At 42.9% G+C, this 18,804-nt stretch overlaps 1 protein-coding gene across 1 annotated transcript; it reads right to left on the minus strand.

The window, feature by feature from the left end:
- Positions 1 to 1,895: 1,895 nt before the first annotated feature.
- On the minus strand, positions 1,896 to 18,331 carry si:dkey-178e17.1 (tricarboxylate transport protein B, mitochondrial). Its single transcript, XM_041043225.1, has 9 exons — positions 17,785 to 18,331; positions 10,926 to 11,033; positions 8,822 to 8,921; positions 5,360 to 5,498; positions 4,874 to 4,958; positions 4,615 to 4,719; positions 4,304 to 4,419; positions 4,126 to 4,199; positions 1,896 to 3,731 (listed from the first exon to the last, which is right to left on the minus strand). The coding sequence occupies exons 1-9, from the start codon at positions 17,894 to 17,896 to the stop codon at positions 3,617 to 3,619; spliced, it is 954 nt and encodes a 317-aa protein (XP_040899159.1). The 5' UTR covers positions 17,897 to 18,331; the 3' UTR covers positions 1,896 to 3,616.
- Between the last annotated feature and the right edge of the window lie 473 nt (positions 18,332 to 18,804).

Genomic DNA, 18,804 nt, shown 5'->3' on the forward strand with positions numbered 1-18,804 from the left:
CCCCTCCTCTGTCGCGGTGCTGCCCTTTATACAGTCCCCCATGTGGCCACGTGGGGCCCTGTAAAAGCCCGCCCCCCCTCCTCTGTCGCGGTGCTGCCCTTTATACAGTCCCCCATGTGGCCACGTGGGGCCCTGTAAAAGCCCGCCCCCCCTCCTCTGTCGCGGTGCTGCCCTTTATACAGTCCCCCATGTGGCCACGTGGGGCCCTGTAAAAGCCCGCCCCCCCTCCTCTGTCGCGGTGCTGCCCTTTATACAGTCCCCCATGTGGCCACGTGGGGCCCTGTAAAAGCCCGCCCCCCCTCCTCTGTCGCGGTGCTGCCCTTTATACAGTCCCCCATGTGGCCACGTGGGGCCCTGTAAAAGCCCGCCCCCCCTCCTCTGTCGCGGTGCTGCCCTTTATACAGTCCCCCATGTGGCCACGTGGGGCCCTGTAAAAGCCCGCCCCCCCTCCTCTGTCGCGGTGCTGCCCTTTATACAGTCCCCCATGTGGCCACGTGGGGCCCTGTAAAAGCCCGCCCCCCCTCCTCTGTCGCGGTGCTGCCCTTTATACAGTCCCCCATGTGGCCACGTGGGGCCCTGTAAAAGCCCGCCCCCCCTCCTCTGTCGCGGTGCTGCCCTTTATACAGTCCCCCATGTGGCCACGTGGGGCCCTGTAAAAGCCCGCCCCCCCTCCTCTGTCGCGGTGCTGCCCTTTATACAGTCCCCCATGTGGCCACGTGGGGCCCTGTAAAAGCCCGCCCCCCCTCCTCTGTCGCGGTGCTGCCCTTTATACAGTCCCCCATGTGGCCACGTGGGGCCCTGTAAAAGCCCGCCCCCCCTCCTCTGTCGCGGTGCTGCCCTTTATACAGTCCCCCATGTGGCCACGTGGGGCCCTGTAAAAGCCCGCCCCCCCTCCTCTGTCGCGGTGCTGCCCTTTATACAGTCCCCCATGTGGCCACGTGGGGCCCTGTAAAAGCCCGCCCCCCCTCCTCTGTCGCGGTGCTGCCCTTTATACAGTCCCCCATGTGGCCACGTGGGGCCCTGTAAAAGCCCGCCCCCCCTCCTCTGTCGCGGTGCTGCCCTTTATACAGTCCCCCATGTGGCCACGTGGGGCCCTGTAAAAGCCCGCCCCCCCTCCTCTGTCGCGGTGCTGCCCTTTATACAGTCCCCCATGTGGCCACGTGGGGCCCTGTAAAAGCCCGCCCCCCCTCCTCTGTCGCGGTGCTGCCCTTTATACAGTCCCCCATGTGGCCACGTGGGGCCCTGTAAAAGCCCGCCCCCCCTCCTCTGTCGCGGTGCTGCCCTTTATACAGTCCCCCATGTGGCCACGTGGGGCCCTGTAAAAGCCCGCCCCCCCCTCCTCTGTCGCGGTGCTGCCCTTTATACAGTCCCCCATGTGGCCACGTGGGGCCCTGTAAAAGCCCGCCCCCCCTCCTCTGTCGCGGTGCTGCCCTTTATACAGTCCCCCATGTGGCCACGTGGGGCCCTGTAAAAGCCCGCCCCCCCTCCTCTGTCGCGGTGCTGCCCTTTATACAGTCCCCCATGTGGCCCATGCTTTCAAGTTTTCAGACTCTTGTTTTAATGAGTTTTGGAATTCCTTCCCACAACAAAGGACTTTACATTAAGCACAGACAAAAGAAGGGGGCGCTGTTAATTGCACAAGATTCAAGAATCACACACATACACACAGCCTTGGAATACAATGATTTTTTTTTTTTTGTACCAATAAAAATTTCTCTTGGCTATTTGGCAGTTGGGAATACAAGCCTTTTTTTTTCTTTTTTTTTTACTACAATCATTACGGCACGATGTAAAGATTAAGACTGCTTTCACATCACTTGTGATGACACAACAAGGAAAAATATTTGTCATTATAAAAACAATGTGACTGAACCACAGAAATATCACATTTCTGGTAAGATGATAAAAGAGTTTAATAGACAGATGATAGATAAAGATATTTCTCAAGTAGCATTTACCAACAAACACAACAGCAGAGTGAAAGGCACATGAGTGAGAAATAAAAACAAACCCTGAATAAAACACGGCACCAGAAGAGAACAGCACTGGAAATGGATTTGAAGAGACTCTGGTTATCAAACTTTTTTGTGGGTGACCCCTTTACAGTAAATAAAGCATTACCTACCCTCAACCCTGTATCACGGGTTATATATGATGTCTATGAATTGTTCCACCCAAGAGTGATTTCCTGAACAAATGAACATAAATATGTATAGAAGAAGAATACTTTTATTCTGTTCTTTCAAGTGAATGATCTTGTGACCCCTCAAATTTACCTTGTACCAATTGCAGGGGTCTCAGCCCCCAGGTTGGGAAGCTCTGGTGTGCTTCTGGTGTGGTTCCCAACCTGATATATGTCAAAGAATCACAGAGAATTAAAACTGCGTCTAATGTAAACAGAGGACAAACAACCAAACAACCAAGAACTGGCATTAGGATATAACCTGATGAACTTGAAACTTCCACTGAAAGGGAAAAGGAGGTCTGAGGTTACTTCTTGTATGACTCAGTGTTGTTAGGTCATTTAAACTCACAGTGAAATACAGCAATAAAATATTTTCCTAACACCTAAAAACACATTTTATGACCCAGACCTGATTACTGAAAAAAAAATTTAACATGGCACAAGTTAACAACAAATAGTCTCTCAATCATCTGAACATTCATCACTCAACTTCCAATAAATACGTCTATAAAGCATTTCACAATATGAATCATACTAGTATTTGCTCATAAGATCACCAGACTTATAGATATGTTCTTACTCTGAACACACTTTCATAGTATTACCGTTTTGGCATTTGGCACAGGAATAAAATATATAATACTTTACAATAAAACTATGATGCTGGTAATAAACAAAATTAGAATCTACACTGTATAAAAATAATTGGCATATCATAAATGTAAAATCATTCTATTAAAGGCTTAGTTATGGAAGTTACTGCAGTTTATGTGACTGTAAACTGCAACCAGCTGCAGTCTGGGTCCTCTGGGTTTAAAACCATATTAGGCACAAGAGGAGACAGAGAGCAACACAAACTCAAGAAAATCCAGTATGACACCTGCATACTTGCAGTAAACATCAGTAAAACAGCTGTGACCAAGAAATAATGTTCTTCACTCAGGGAGGTTATTCTACAAAGCAGGTTTACAAAGAAAGTGAACAAGATAACTTGAAAAATGTTGTTTATAAGCAGTCATGAAGGACTCATGTTAATGATCCTAATTTTCAGGTTTTGTTTCACATTTAAAAACATATGATAAATCTCAAGGATAAAGCATCTTTTTTTCACAGTTATTTGGCTAACTTTATAATCCCACTTTGTGAAGCTGACCCTTGGTTTTATCAGGTGTCTTGATGCTGAGCATCAAAGCTCTGCATACACTCCAGCTGTCCAGATGTTAGCGACACTAAGCCTCTTATCAGGCTTTTTTTCTTCTCTGCAGCCCCTGAGCTGTTTAACCTCCTGGTTAGCATAAGACACTGATCTAAGTTCAGCTCTCTGTCTCACCCCCTCAGCAGCTGATTTTATAAAGAAGTCTGCTAAACTCAGATCTGTGTCTGATGCCTGGGAAACAGGAAGCTGCCACCCTTTCTATGCACTGCAACAGCTCAGTCCGTCTTCCAGACTGCATTCAGGACCTTCACCACCTCCTCATAGATGATGAAAACTATGGCTACATCCAGACAAACACGGCCCAGGCGAGGAACTGTCCCTTTGTAGAAACTACAGATGGACAGAGACAGAGAAGGGTGAATATAAGATATCAGTGTTCAGGAAAAAAAGGCACATTTATTAATAGCTGACACATATCTTTATATAGGTTTTAGTACATCGTTAAGAATATTACAATTATACAAATATTTTAGATGACTACCTAAAATGGACAAACTTTCCATGAGGATTCAGGAGGTAAAAATGTACAGATTTTATTTATCTTCACTGTTTTTTGTTAAGTTAATACATATGTTTGATACAAAGGATGACCATCAAGTGTCTCTCAATGTAACTTGTAAGCTGAGACAGCAGTGAAGGCGTGTTGTGATTAATGAATTAAAGGGAAAGGTCTTCTATGAAACTAAAGAAACCACCAAACTAAAGAAAGTGGATGAGTACTCACGCTGCCAAGCCCTCATATCTCAGGATCTTCACAGCACAGTCTAGTGTGCTTTTATATTTATGTGCTTCCAAACCCTTTAGAAAGAAAAGGAAAGACATTGTCAGCAGTTGACAATAAGTTGAGATAAATTTAAGTCACCAGCAAACCTGTGATTTCTAACAGTCTTCACATTATGTACCTGCATCCGAGTCTTGATGACATCTAGTGGGGTGTTTCCAAATACACTGGCTGCTCCGGCTATGGCACCAAAGAGTCCAGTTACCAAGGGATTCATAGGTTTGTTGGGGTTATCACCTGGTGAAAGCACACAACAGAAGAGTCAGCGAGTGTGAACGTGCAAAATCAGTGCTAGTTTTGAACTACTGAACAAGGTGGGTACCCGCTAAAACCTTTACTGATTTTCTCGATCCTCTGGCAGAGTTGGTCTCTTTTGATTAAATTTGTCTTCTTGTAGTAAACAAATACATTCACATCTTCATGTACACTGACCTTTATACCAGTTTTTGAGAGAGGTCATCACATAGAACCGAATAGCCTGGTTGGAGCCTTGTTTGAGGACCGTGGCAGTGAGACCCTGGTATGTCCCTCTTAGTCCTGTTCAGGCAAAAGAGATGAATTCATCAGGCTTTTTTTCAATTAAACAGAACAAACCCCATGTACACTGCACTTCACACGACGTTTTCAGCTGCATTACCCTGTCTGACCAGTAGATGTCAGGTGAATTACATGCAGTGAAGCTGTTCTTTACCTTGCTCTCTGACGATCTCTCTGACTCCGTGGAAAAAACCCTTGTATTTGGGGTTTGCAGAAGTCTGGTCATGAATGAATTTAACCTTGAAAGATAAAAAAAAAAAGAACAGAATGATCATCAACCAAAACAGAAAATGATGCAAATACAGAGAAGGGAGGCACACAGGCTGGTGAGAATGGCACAAATGTGTAGTCTGGATCTCTTCACAGAGACTTTTCAATGAAACTGATTCAAGGGATTATGCAGGTTCCACTACTGATTTGTTCACTGACATTTCCCGAGAGGAGGTAGCATGATAGACAGCACCAGCACTTAAATAAACATCTACTTTGGCTAAATATTTGCTTTTAGTGTAAAATGTATATGTTACAACTCAAGATTGGAGGACCAACAATGTACTTCTTTTGTGCATGATACTTGATCGTCCAAAAATGACAAGATACACAGATCAGAATTCTGACCACAGATCAGTGAGTAACATACCTTGACGGTTTCCATGGGACAGACTACCAAAACAGCCTCCATCACCCCAGCTCCAAGTCCACACACCAGGCCTCTGGTGCTGTCCAGTCGACCAGACTCGTCCTTTGCACGGTTACTGAGGAACTCAAACACCCCGAACCTGAGGAGAATCGAGTTAGCATGGAACTATGGGGGAAAGCCATCACAGCTGCAGCAAATCAAGTGATTAACAATGACTCTTGGATGCACTGCAAGTACATTTCTGTGAAACAGATCTATGTGACATTTTAAGGCACATATTCTTGCTAAGATAATCATCGGTCTTCAACACTGCAAGCGAGAAGAAACATTTTAAGAGATTCATTTCTTTTCTATAAGGCAGAGATATTAAACCACTCTGCAACTGGATTTATGCAGTTTTAATCATCCACAACAATATTCTGTTTAATGTGTGTTTAAAAAAAAGGCTGAGGTAAACAAATAAAGTAAAAACAGATGGATGGTGATATTGCAGGGACATAAATAAGGTTCCCTTTATTAAGACATTATCACTACACCTATTGTGTGTGAAAAAAGGCCACAAATCGCAATATAACTCCGCTGCCCCTGTCAGCAGAAATCAGGAAGCAGAGGAGGACATTTGAGCAGACATAAAACGAGTTTCCTTTCCATGTCTCACTGAGTACGAATAAAAGCAGAACAACGGATGGACCTCAAGGCAAAAACACTTCTTTCTACCTCAGATTTTTAGTGGAGAGAAGCTGCTGAAAGTGCAGAATGGGCTTAAGGCTTTTACTTTATTGTCCTGTTGTTATTAAAGATGCACCAATAAAAGTGCAGTGTCTCAGTGACCAACGAGTGACCAGCAACAGCTGCCATGGAAGCCAGCCCAGAGAGAGAGGGGTGCGGTTTATGTATCTCTGCAATCAGAAAATGTTGTGCCAGCGAGTCCTTTACAAGAAAGGTTATTTATAGATGGAATTGAATTGTGGTGAAGGCAGGACGCCGCCTGGTACATTTAGAAAAGGGGCGGGGGAGGACAAACACTTGCTCTTGATGAATGCTTTGTCTTTTCATAGTCTGCCTGAACCGTTTACCTGCCATTGTCACAGGTCTTGACAGAACAGAATTCATCTTATACGTGGCTCATGTGAATTTGGTTTTCTTCTCCATCTGCCTTTCCATTGAATGATTTTCCCTCCCTCATTAACCTTCCACATCTGTTCCTCTGTCTCCCTCCTCACACAGATTTTGTTTGTTTTGAAAGACAGGCTCCATACAATTAACTGACTCCCACTGTCAGGCAGGAACAAACACCACATAAAAATAAATCCATTCGTCTTCGTCTTCATGCACACCACTCGCTGACTACAAACAGATTTTTAGCTTTGGTTACAGAAAAGAAAAAAAAAGTGTTCTTCCCTACAGCATGCTTAAACTGCTCGGAGATGGCAGTGCACTTAATAACTAACCTTCTGAAGCAAACGCTATTCATTAAAAGCTCCTAGAGAGAAAAATGCCACTGTCAGGCCTGCTCCTTTGCCAATTTACTCTCCAAATCCCCCATATCCATTTAACAAGTGAACTAAACTTTACAGTTAGAATCTGATACATCATGTTTTGGCTGACATTCACAGTCAGAGATGAGTCATTCTGGACAGAAGAGTGCTGCCCAATCTTCATTAGAGGGTCTTTCTACAAGGTCAGTTGTGCTGATGTGAAGAGGAGGTGAAGGAGAGACCAAGAGAGAGGGCTGGACAAGAAAGAAGAAAGAAACAAAGAAGGCTGAGCAGACGGGAGAGAGGGATGTAGATATGGATGAAGGGTTAAGGGGAAAAAAAGGTTAAAGGCTGTCTTGTTCTGTCCCTCTCATACCTCACCAACAACCTTCCAGCAGACTGTATGGCACATGATAGTGCACAGGCAATCAGTTAATGGGATGGGGGGGAGTGTTGAGGAGGCAAAAGAGCAATAGGAAGGGGGGAAGGGGAAAGAAGGTAGAGGAAGTAAGAAAAGAACAGATCGAACAAATGACTCAGAGGGAGCGGTAGTCCATGGAAGTGTGCCAAGGTATTCTCCATAATTCAAAACTGTTCCAATCTTAAGGGGTTTTAAGGACCCCGTCATAGGATCACAAGATGAATGTGAGGATTCAGGAGATGATACCATGAAAGAAAAGCAGAAAAAAAAAAACATTTTACTCTGCAAAATCATCTTTTTTTCAAAGCTCTGCTTTTCTCCCAGTTGAATTACTGAGTAGTTTTACCTCTTTATGTCTCTAGAAAGCATTAAATTAAAACAATCTATGATACATATATATGTATATATATAAAAAAATCTAATATACCATATAGTCACAAAATGAGCAGAGAGGGGACATGGTTTAAACCTCGGTACTCCTCCATGTCATATTTCCTAAGAAAGAATTCTCCTTAGAGCAGAAATAAAACCATTCAGACTCCCCCTGGAAAGAGCACTAAAGGCTGAGTGACATATTCATACTTGCACACACACAAACACACACAAAACACTGTACATAAATATCTACACACCCAGTATCAACACAAGTCTCCCTGTCAGTGCCCCTATTGAGACCCTGCCTGAGTCTGAGTGGCATCTTTGCTCCGTCTGGCTGGGCCTGTCTCTCCATCGTACAGACAGACTCTACCCTCTAGCATAACACACACATGCGCACACACGCACACACACAGACAGAAAGAAAGGGAGGGAAGGAATGAAAAAAATGAGAAGGAGAACAAAAACAGTGACAATAAAAGCATCTGACTTCATTTAATGTGATGTGTGTGTGCAATGTGCACACTTGTCTAGAAATAAATGTCAATGCTGGGAAAGAATAACGTAATTATACTGAAAGCTAGTGTGGCATTTATGCCTTGTATTGTGGGTAATGGACCAGAATAATTGGAGTTTGTGAGTTAGTGGTTCCAGGTAGAAGATCACAATGGCTTAGCTAAAAGTGTTAATTTTATTCCAGCTTTTACTGCACACATACACATGCTCAGACACAATTATTAAGGTATAAAAAATATTAGAAAAAGTAAAGTCAGAAAAGATTAAAAGCAATGAAGTGCCAATAACACACATGCTTAGTTGGGGTGGTTGCATAATTCACAGGTTAAATGATGAAGAGAAGGATTTTATATGTGTGTGTGTGTGCGTGTGTGTGTGCACAATGTGCGTCAGCTCTGCTACTACTATTTGTTTTAAAGGTCAAATATTATAGATAGATATAACACTGCATATCACCTAAAAAGTAATCGGTTAGAGAGAAATACTGAAAAGCTAACCACAAGCATCAGAAACTGGACCACTGGAAAGTGGAGACCATTGTCATCTCTAATTTTACTAATTGGGAGGAATCAAGACTGAGCTCATTCCATCGTTTAAGAACTGCTTAGAAATCACATGTAACAGTGTAACACAGTCTAAATATTTCTGAATTCTCTCAGTTATTTTACTTGCCTGACTGCAGATTTTGGTATGGAGCCATACAGCAGTGAGCTGAGTCCTCTGTACAGTCCTTTGACACCGTGACTCTGAACCGTCTGTTTCACACAGTCACCTGGAGGAACACAAACATACACACACACACTCATATTGCAGAATGTCTAAAATGACTGAATAGCAGATGCACAGCACTAAAATTTTCACATTCAACGAATTAAAAAAAATACCCTGGTACATCCTCTCAACAGCAGTGTTTTTTATTGTCTATTATAATTGGTCTATTTTGCCCTGTGTCAGTCAATATTGAATCATCCATATCCTTCCAAGACCCAGAGGAAAAAAAACACATTGTTTATTTTTTTTCAACTGTCCCTTGTAGTGGACATGGGGTCTTGCTTGATATATAATGTAATGATGTAATGTTATGATACTGAAATCACTTTTGTATGGATTTCCTTTTAAAATGACGTTCATGTGCCACCATTGGAACATCCCTTTCGCTCGTGGTTTTCCAGCCACGTCCCCAGCTGAGGCCGGTGCTCTCTGCATCGCCACCATTTACAAGGAACATCCCTTTCGCTCGCGGTTTTCTGGCCACGCCCTCGCTCACGTTCCAGAGAGAGCCCACGCTCTCTGGTTTTCCTCGGCCACCCTCAGCTGTCTCTTATAGTGGACATCGGGTCTGAAATCATTTTTGTATGGATTTCCTTTAAAAATTATGTTCATTTTATGAACATTAAAGTTGATAAAAAACTGTTACATGAACAATACATATTTGAACACTTGAAATCAGCACATTTCGGTCAGACCTTTTCACCCGCCACCCACGACAGAGGAGGGTGGCGGGCTTTTAGGGGCCACGTGAGCTGATGAGGATATCCACTACAAAAGATGTGTGTTTTGAACAGGTTAAAATTCTTGTGCCTTTAAAAAAAATACTAAATTGAAGTCAAGATTTTGATATTCAAGAAAAAAATAGTTTTTTAGCAACAGAAACATGATGAACAGAAACAAAAAATCAATTACTTATCTCTCTTGTTGCCATTAAATGTGGAAGTGGGAATTCCTGCCACTTTGAAAAGACAGTGCATTTGCTGTGTTGGCCACAACCCCACAACTGAGGCATCACAAGAAAGCCCAGGATGTTCACTTAAAAGGACAGTACAATTGAGATAGATTCTATAAATGATATTTTGACCTAGGGGTCTCAGACTCGTGTCCCCCACACAGGACAAAAATGAATTGCGGGGTCTCAGGAGGTTATAAATAATACACCCATGAATACATCCGAGGCATCTGTCCTTCACTTTTGGTTCATCAGCATCACAAAAGGGAAAAGACAACACCATATTTTATGACTCTAATCATTTACGTCATGGACAAAGTGACCAACTGGCTCATTTCCCCAAAACTGGATGTTTTTCTTCAAACTTGCTTCTGTCAGTCCAGTAATCCATGTTGTGCTAGCTAACCAAACGCAAGAAAAGCAACAGCTGTCTCGAGTGCTCATTACCGTGGTCTCGATCCTCAGAGCTCCAGCCAACATTAACAAGATACTGTGTGTGTGTGTGTGTGTGTGTGTTAGTATACATGGATGGTGAATGTGTATGTGTGCATTGGTCTGTTCTAAGTCATATAAACAAGCACAGTGACAGCCTGCCAGAATCCCTAATGTACCTGGAGATGATGGGTAATGAGATAATGAGCTCCTGAGAGAGACAGACAGACAGATAGACAGACAGACAGATAGAGAACTTCTTATCTAATTTTCGTCAGGAAAGCAAATATAGTCAGCATATTTTCAAAACTATTCCTTTAATGCCTTCAGATGTCTTATTATTGTGTTTTAATTGTGTGTTTTTTATGTTGTTTTTCTGCAAAAAGAATTTCATCCTCTAAAAAGATCTAAACTGGTTGTTCAAACAACCGTTTTATTTGGTGTTGCGTTTTTGCTGAATTTAAAAAATGAAAATGATGATGATGATATTGTTTTATATCAGTGGTGGGTGTCTGAGCTGGCAAATATTTAATATCAAATTAAATCCCACATTCAGTTTGATGCATTGGCAAACTGAAGTAACACCATTAAAAACGTAAAAAAAAAACACGTCATACTCACCTATTCCTCTGTATTTAGGTGGATTGGCCTTCTCATCCAGCTGTAACTGGGTCTTGACATACTCTGTGGGGAAGGTGATGCAGATCTCTATACCACCTGCAATTCCACCTGAAAAACACACAGAAAACCAGAGCAGATGGTCATTGATATGAACAACATAAAGAATGGACATAAAATGAAACTGGAACCCGTTAAAAAGCACTGAGGATGAAAAATAAACAGCTCTCTCACTGTTCTCGCTGCTTTGCTGACATATTTCCTAAACTTAGTATACCATGTCTGCCTGGCTGCAGCCTTACAAAGCCAATGCACCATCGCCCTTATGAATTACAAGGAAGTGCCATTACGTCATGGATCATTACAATGACTCCATAAATGACGTTCCCTCCATAAACATTAAAAGCACTGCTGCTGTGGGAGGAAGAGTAACGAGCTGGGCAAAGATGAATCAAATGTTCCTGCCAAACTAAACTAAACTACACAGCGACTGTCTGAGGACTGAGCAGAAAGTAAACGCAAGAAAGGGTTGTGAGATAAAATTCTGCTGCCCCGTAAATGCTGGGTTAATATCTGTACCACGCATTTAGTAAGTGTTTGCAAAAATGCAGAAAGGAAACAAGAAATAAAGTCAATGAATGAACATGTGAGTGACTGCGAAAGGGTTCAACTTAAAACCCACCATAGTTGATGAGTTGAGTAGATGAGGACAAGTGTCCAAAAGCGAAGCTGATGCAAAACACAGATGAGTCACGACGGTAGGGAGGGGGTGGGGGTGGCGGGGGGGTTACTGACATTAATTAAATTATCCGCTCAGCCTGCAGGGAGGGGCTCCATTACCCAGGACAAGACCCTCCATTAACTCAATGACACAGGCACATACACGCACACAAGCAAACTGTGCAAAGGAGACACACATACGCATCATGTCACATGTTCACACAGAAATTTCAATAAGAATTCTTCTGCTTATTAAAGAGAAACATTTTGCTGTAGACAATGTGCCAAGTCAGGAGGCCAGAATTTTTTTTTTCCAAAGAGACTACAACAAACTAATGAATGAGAGGAGCGGTTTCAACAGGAAGTGGTTTTGATTTTCTCTGTTTCTGCACAACTTTTTAATATACTCAATTGTCTCCATATGATTGTGACAAAATTATAATTCTGAAATTCTTTGACTTGAACTGCATCACAGAATTAGACATGAGAATGAATATTTTCTGAAAAATATTTCAGATTTTGGTCTACCTGAACAGTATAGCATTATAGCCATTTTAGTCAGTGTGATGAACACAACTTCACCTTGTAACGTGTGATTTGGAGTATTTCAGTTAATATCTGCATCAGCAATCGTGGGATAATTCTGTGATGATTGGCACAGTTAGAATTTAATGCTTACTAACCCATCACTGACAATACTTGGATTCACCTAATCACCACTATTCATGAAAACTGTGAGCACCACTCAGCTGAATCATGACATTCATGTGACCTCACACACACACACTCCCTGGAACGCACACAAACTTTGATCACCAGACCAGTGAGCTATAATTCTTCTAATCCTGGCAGAATAGTAAGTAAATGCAGGAAAGCTTAGACGTGACAAAAGTCACATGCTCCGTTTCAGCCGCCCTGGTCAAGAATCAGTGGGTCAGTGTGTCCTGGAGAAGAAGAAACAATAAACCTCATTCATCTGTTTTCAGCCAAGACAGAGCCACAGTCAGTCACAGGCAGCGACTCAGCAACAGATATAAACAGATGATCAATCCTCATCCGACACACAGCTCCTGTGGAGCAGCTTGTTTGTCTTCTAGTCCATTTTGCAGCCTACATCCAATACACACACACACATTTACAGAAGACACCCGAAATGACTCCTGTGTAGATGCCAAACGTGGGTTACATGAGCAAAAAATTGCCATTAGTCTTTATCTTCACAGGCTCGCTCTCCTCTCCTGTTCTTAATTTTTCTCTCAGCAGCGCCTTCCTTCAACCCTTCTCCACAGAGTGTCACAAAATCAATGCATCCACATAGATCTCTGACACTTAATATTACACGAAAAGAAATGGAGATGGCACTGGAATGATATTAGAACCCAGAGGCAGGGAAAAACAGTGTAATGCCTGCTTCTACAGACTCTTAAAAACTTTGACAAGCTAAGAAGGAGCAGTTTAATAAATCAGACACATGCTGACTAAGCTGATGTACTGCGTAAACGTAACACTCAATCTCTGACCAGATGAGGTAAATTTATAACTTAATCAACACCCCTCAGACTCCACAGCTGGGTTCCAACATGTGATTGTAGAACATCTCTTTCCAAAGCCATAACAGCTGTAACAGCCTCCACTCTTCTGGAAGGGCTTCCCACAACATCATGGACCCTGACTGCAGGGATTTGCTCCAATTCAGCCACAAGAGTATTAGTGAGGTTGGAAACCGATACTGGGCGACAAGGCTTGGTTTGCACTATGCGCTTAAATTCATTCCAAAGGTGTTCGCTTGGGTTTAGCTCAGGGGCCTAGTCAGGGCAGGAAAAACTGTTTCTTTATGGACCACACTTTGTGCACAAGCACCCTATTATATTCAAACAGGGAAAGTCCTTTTCCAAACTGTTATGCCAAGGTTGCTGTCAGTGGGGTAAACCCCAAAATCCTAATTCAGGACCCCTTAGTCCTGTGTTGGACAATTTCTGTCCAATCATGCCATTTCATGCCATGATTGTTCAGCTGTGTGGAGGTGAGACTGAACATATAGAACACACAGTATATAAGTACACATTCACACACATATTCATGAATGCAAGACGCACACAAACAAATCCATAGTCATTTTTTTGCAGTGCACCAAGGCACAGAGGAAGCCAGGTGAGCAGGCAGACAGCCAGCTGACAGGGAGGGACAGTTTCTGAAATCCTGTCCTGCCTGCTTGGCTGACTCTAATGAGCACCCAACACATCTGGTCTACTAAGAAACTTCATTTTTCTAAGGAAAAACTGACAATCTAACACAGCCTCCAAACACTTCAGTATGTGACAAGTTCCAAACATTTCTGACCAGCAGCATAGCCAGACACTTTAGCTTGCTGCTTTGTCGAGTAGCTGTAAATTTTCTAAAGCGTTGTTACAGAAAAACCTAAAATTAAGATTCTGTTTCAGTGATTCCATCTATGACTAAACAAATTCAAACAATAAAACACACAAAACACTCAAGAATGTGTATATACATACTGTATGTGCTTGTGCTTGTGCGAATATGCCCCTGTGCCAGTAAATTAAGCAGTTTTGCAACAGAATCTATCTATTATTTATCCAGATGTTCCTTATTTAGATTATCATCTCTCAATTTAAACTCTCTGTAGTCTGAGGGAAAGATGTTATTATGTCCATATCTCCAGTCCAAATGGAGAACATAGCCAGAGGACGGGTGTACTTCAAACATGAGGTGTCCTATTAATAGAGCCATAATATTTCTGTTTGCCTAGCGCAAAACATGAAAAGAATTATTCATCTGACGCCTGGCCTTTTAGGCTTCCTCTGTCCTGAACAACACTCCCTAATGTTACAAAGATGGTTAATTACAGGAGGGATGTTGATTAATTTTACATGGAAACTGTTTTAACTGCTTAGAACCCTACAGCATGCAGATCAGTACACTGATTTACATAAACAGAACAACTACACACTGGTTATTTAGCCAGTGTGCACAGATCTAGATGCAGCTGAAAGGCTTTTTAGAGTTAATGGATAAAACCAGTAGGGTTCCATGTTTTAAATTTACATTACTTACACAATTTCTTAATTGATTACCTATCTCGGTTGATGACCAGTTCAAATTAATTTTATTAATTTTATATTAATTTTACAACAGCGTACACTACAGATTGTATATAGAGTACAACAATGGATCACACAACTTTGTGTCTGTGTCTCCTCTCAGCTCTACAGATTATTTTAGCCTCTTTCAGATGCAGAAAACAGCTTTTTTCAGTGACAAAGCTCTAAAAACCCTCTACATACTACCTCCTCAGGACCAGACAGCAGTCAGTCGAAAGTACCTACTAGCTGTAATGGAACATTTAGCAGCTAAAGAACTGGGTATTTCCCTCAGGACAACACAGCCTCATCGCTCACAGGAAGAAGCTGCTTGAGAAAAATGTTTTCAAGGTCTTTAATAGATTGATGTTGGGTAACCATCTTTAAAGTCTAAGATAAAGTAATTACTTGAAATTAATTTGCCTGCTGTTATTAGATAACTGGGCAAAGATTGATAACAACTAACGAACTGTTCACTGATTGATTTTCTCAAACAAGCCTTTGCAAGTCATTTTCCACACAGTGAAATGAATTAAACTCAGTAGTTGACAGGCAAAAAAAATCAACCTAAAAATCAACCGACCAAAAATGTATTATTATGTATTGTTATCATATAGGCCTGTATTTTAAATTGCTACACTAATTTCTACATAGCTGTTTGTTTCTGTGTGCATGGCTGCATTATACCAACAACTAGCTGAAAAGCTTTTACAGCGGAGGTGGCTGTGGGTTAGAACAGAGAAGCACACTGTGATTTATTATCTCGTCTCCTGGTACTCTGGGTTTTCAAGCAGCAGAGACAGTGTATGGGAGTGGACTGAGCGCGTCGCCTGTGACGTGTGGGAACGGGAAGCAAGCCATAGTTTGACGAGCCCTCTGAGCCAGAGAGGAGACAGCTACTCACAAAACCTAACTGGCTGCCCCGAGGCCGGAGAGACAGGAGAAAAAAAAGGAAAAGAGAGCAGGAAAAGTGACAAAAAAACTATGATGTCTCAGTGGAAAATCCATCATGAAATCAAGATTAAAAGAAAAAAGAAATGTCTTACTTTCCAGCCCTCTGCTGCTTACAAATGAAAGCTCAGCACTGTATGAATGCACAACAACCAGCAAATCAAGACCACAGATCCATTTAGACCACTCGCCCACCCTCGGGCCTCACACAGATAAAACTCTCCCTCCTTCTGTGTCTCAACCTCAGTCATCGCCAGTGGCTGTTGAGAAAAGACTTGAACTAACCAATGGCAGCAGAAGGAGCTCACAGGCTTCTTACAGCTTTGGAAATGTGTAGTGTGCACCCCTCCTTCCCAACCACTGTCTACATGGGGTCTCTGATCCATTAAGCTCTGACCTTCTACTTCTTGCTTTGTCTACTCACTGCCTTCAGGCATGTAGAAGTGCCTTGCTCGCTCCACGCAGACATCCTGCTAACCATAACAGATAAATCTGAAGTAGCATTAGCGTGTCAGAACACCAGATGTGTCAACTGTGTTTATGAACTGCCACGGCTGAGTGAGAAGAGTTTGTATCCAGGCGATGTAAACGATCAGGTGTGGTTTTTTAATGGACAATATCTCAGGTCAGACTCAAAGAGGCAGCTTATCTATCACTGAGTCATCCAAGTGATGCTCTGGCACATTTCATTTCCAAACCTTTAAAAGACAGTGATAAATCAATGGTTTCTTGACAGTGAGGCCAAGAGGTGTCAGAGGGTGCGCAGAGCTGAGACAGAGAGAGTGTAATCATGCTGCCGTTGCAAAACAGGACAGACAGGCTTGAGACAAGCTGAACGCCACAGCGAGGGGAACAGGAAGCAATACTGGGCCATATCCAGTCAATCAGGCTGCACGGGACTGATGGGGGAAGGGAAAGGTCTCACCACGGCCACATTTCCATTTCTTGGTAGCTAATAGGCTGACGTGAGGCAGGAGAGGAGCCTCTTCATCAACAGGAGCTGCTGCATCCTGATCATCATCACATGAGGGGGTCGAGGGGTTTGTGGGGTGGGAGCAACAGCAGGAAAGATGGACAGGGCTTCTGAACCACAGCAGGGATAAACCGATGAATCACAGAAATGGCAACAGCAAGCATGACTGAAGCAGTGCTGAACTCATCAGCCAATCAATTAATCTGATTTTTTTAAAGTAAAAATACCAAACCCTTGATGGTTACAGCTTCAGTGCAAAGATGTTTTTATTCTGTTCTATCATATAAATATATAGTAATAATAATAATAATTTTGTGGAGAGTTTGGTTTAAGATTGTGATATGATAAACAGCTCCATAAAAGCTCAACATGCAGAAAGCAGTTCTAGGTCCGGTTATTGTCTCAGGAGTGAGAGTCCCCTACAGGGCTGGATGCATCACTCTGCCCTAATGGCATTATTTAAAGTGCATCTTTAGATTGGGGGGATAAAATCAGATCAATGCGGCAAGTAAGATCTGACAGCAGCTACAAGGGTCATAGGGTCAATACGGTTTGAGTTCAAGTGGTAGAAGTTGGTGGAGAATGTAGTAACTCTGTTAAAATACTTCGTTTTACCAGCTCACTGTCTCCGTGCAGCTTCACTAAATTCAAGCTTTCAGCTCGCAAAGCATAAAGTGAAACGTCTGATTCTTTGTTGTGCAATAAATAAATTAATAGAAATAAAATATATTAATGAATATCATCGCATGGCGTGATAATCCTGTTTGTAGTAGACCTTATTTCTTTGTTTCAACGATATGGACTGCAAACTACAACACAGCCCTGAGATATCTGTGTCTATATATAAATATCTGTTACATTCCCATATTTTTATTTTACTTTCTCTTAACTCCACGCTGACTTAATGGTTTTCTGTTTTGTCTTTACAGCTACAATCTTCCCAACAAGCCATTTCAGCTATTCCCTACGCCTACTTCGCTCAGCTGCTCACCAAAAACAAGCTCACACAAAGTATCTGTAAACACTATTTATCAAACTTTGGCTTCACTTTAACTCACTATATAACCTGTGACATTTTGTTCAACTCTGACTTTTCCGTAAGGTAAATTGGTGAACTTACCTGCCAGAATCGCCTTCCCAGGGTGAGTTAATTTCGCTTTCCCCGCCGGCGCCGCTGCCGCCAGACACCGCGGTCTGGGAAAAGGGCTGATAAATGTGCCTTTATCCTGCATAATTGCCTAAAAATTCACAGTGAAATCTACAAATTAAAACCCTCTAGTCTAATGAGGTTTATCTTCTGGTAGGTGGCCTGCAATGTTTTGGGGTTGTTTTTTTTGTTGTCAAGCAGACTGGAGCGCGCAACACATGGACGGCTGCTGTCTGATGCGCTTTCCTGGATGCAGGTGATCGCTGACGCGTCCGGAGACTCTGGCCGATCTCTCTCTCTCTCTCTGTTGACAGTGGGCGGATACTGGGACTGTCAGGGAAACTGGGATTTTCTATATGATCCGATAGCTGTTTTCTGTAACTATGGTAACGCCGTATCGCGACAGTAGTACGTAAGAGAGCAAAGCAAACCGGAAGCACGGAGGGGCGGACGAAGAGTTGTGTCCGTATCCTGCTGCCGCGTGGAACTTTGTGGCAGTTTCTCCGTAAAGCGAGTGAACTTAGACAACAACCGCCGAGCCGGATGCGTGGCAGCGGTCAGTGGCTGTCACACTGGGTGCTTATATGAGCGGAGGGCTGGCCACTTTGTTCCACAACAGAAGAAGGGCGGGGCGCAATCTCTCTCTCTCTCGCTCCCTCTCGCTGTCTGTATTAACATGTAAATGCTTCCCAGCGAGGACGGAATAAAAACCGATTGCCCCGTCATTATATCTATTGCTACAAGAGCCTTAAGCATTTCCCGAGCAGCAGGCAATAAAAGGTCCAAACCACACCCTTTCCAAACAAAGAGCCTGCAGCCCTCACAGGGGCCGAAACCATCAATCAGGTCTTGGCAGCTCGGTTACCAAAATGTCAGCGTGGGTCCTGCAAAGGATGGAAATAAAGGTGCAGGAGAAATTCTCGAACATAAACCATGTTCACACCTGTGAAACTCCTCAAATGACACAGTGAACAGAGGCTGAACACACCCAGT

The sequence above is a fragment of the Toxotes jaculatrix genome, chromosome 7 (assembly GCF_017976425.1).
Source record: "Toxotes jaculatrix isolate fToxJac2 chromosome 7, fToxJac2.pri, whole genome shotgun sequence".
In the NCBI taxonomy this organism is placed as follows: domain Eukaryota; kingdom Metazoa; phylum Chordata; class Actinopteri; family Toxotidae; genus Toxotes; species Toxotes jaculatrix.

Coding starts and splice junctions, on each gene's coding strand:
- si:dkey-178e17.1 (XM_041043225.1), bottom strand. CDS start 17,896: ATGCAGGATAAAGGCACATTTATCAGCCCTTTTCCCAGACCGCGGTGT. Junction 5,499..8,821: donor ATACCAAAATCTGCAGTCAG/GCAAGTAAAATA, acceptor GATTCTCCTCAG/GTTCGGGGTGTTTGAGTTCC. Junction 4,420..4,614: donor TCTCAAAAACTGGTATAAAG/GTCAGTGTACAT, acceptor TGCTTTCACCAG/GTGATAACCCCAACAAACCT.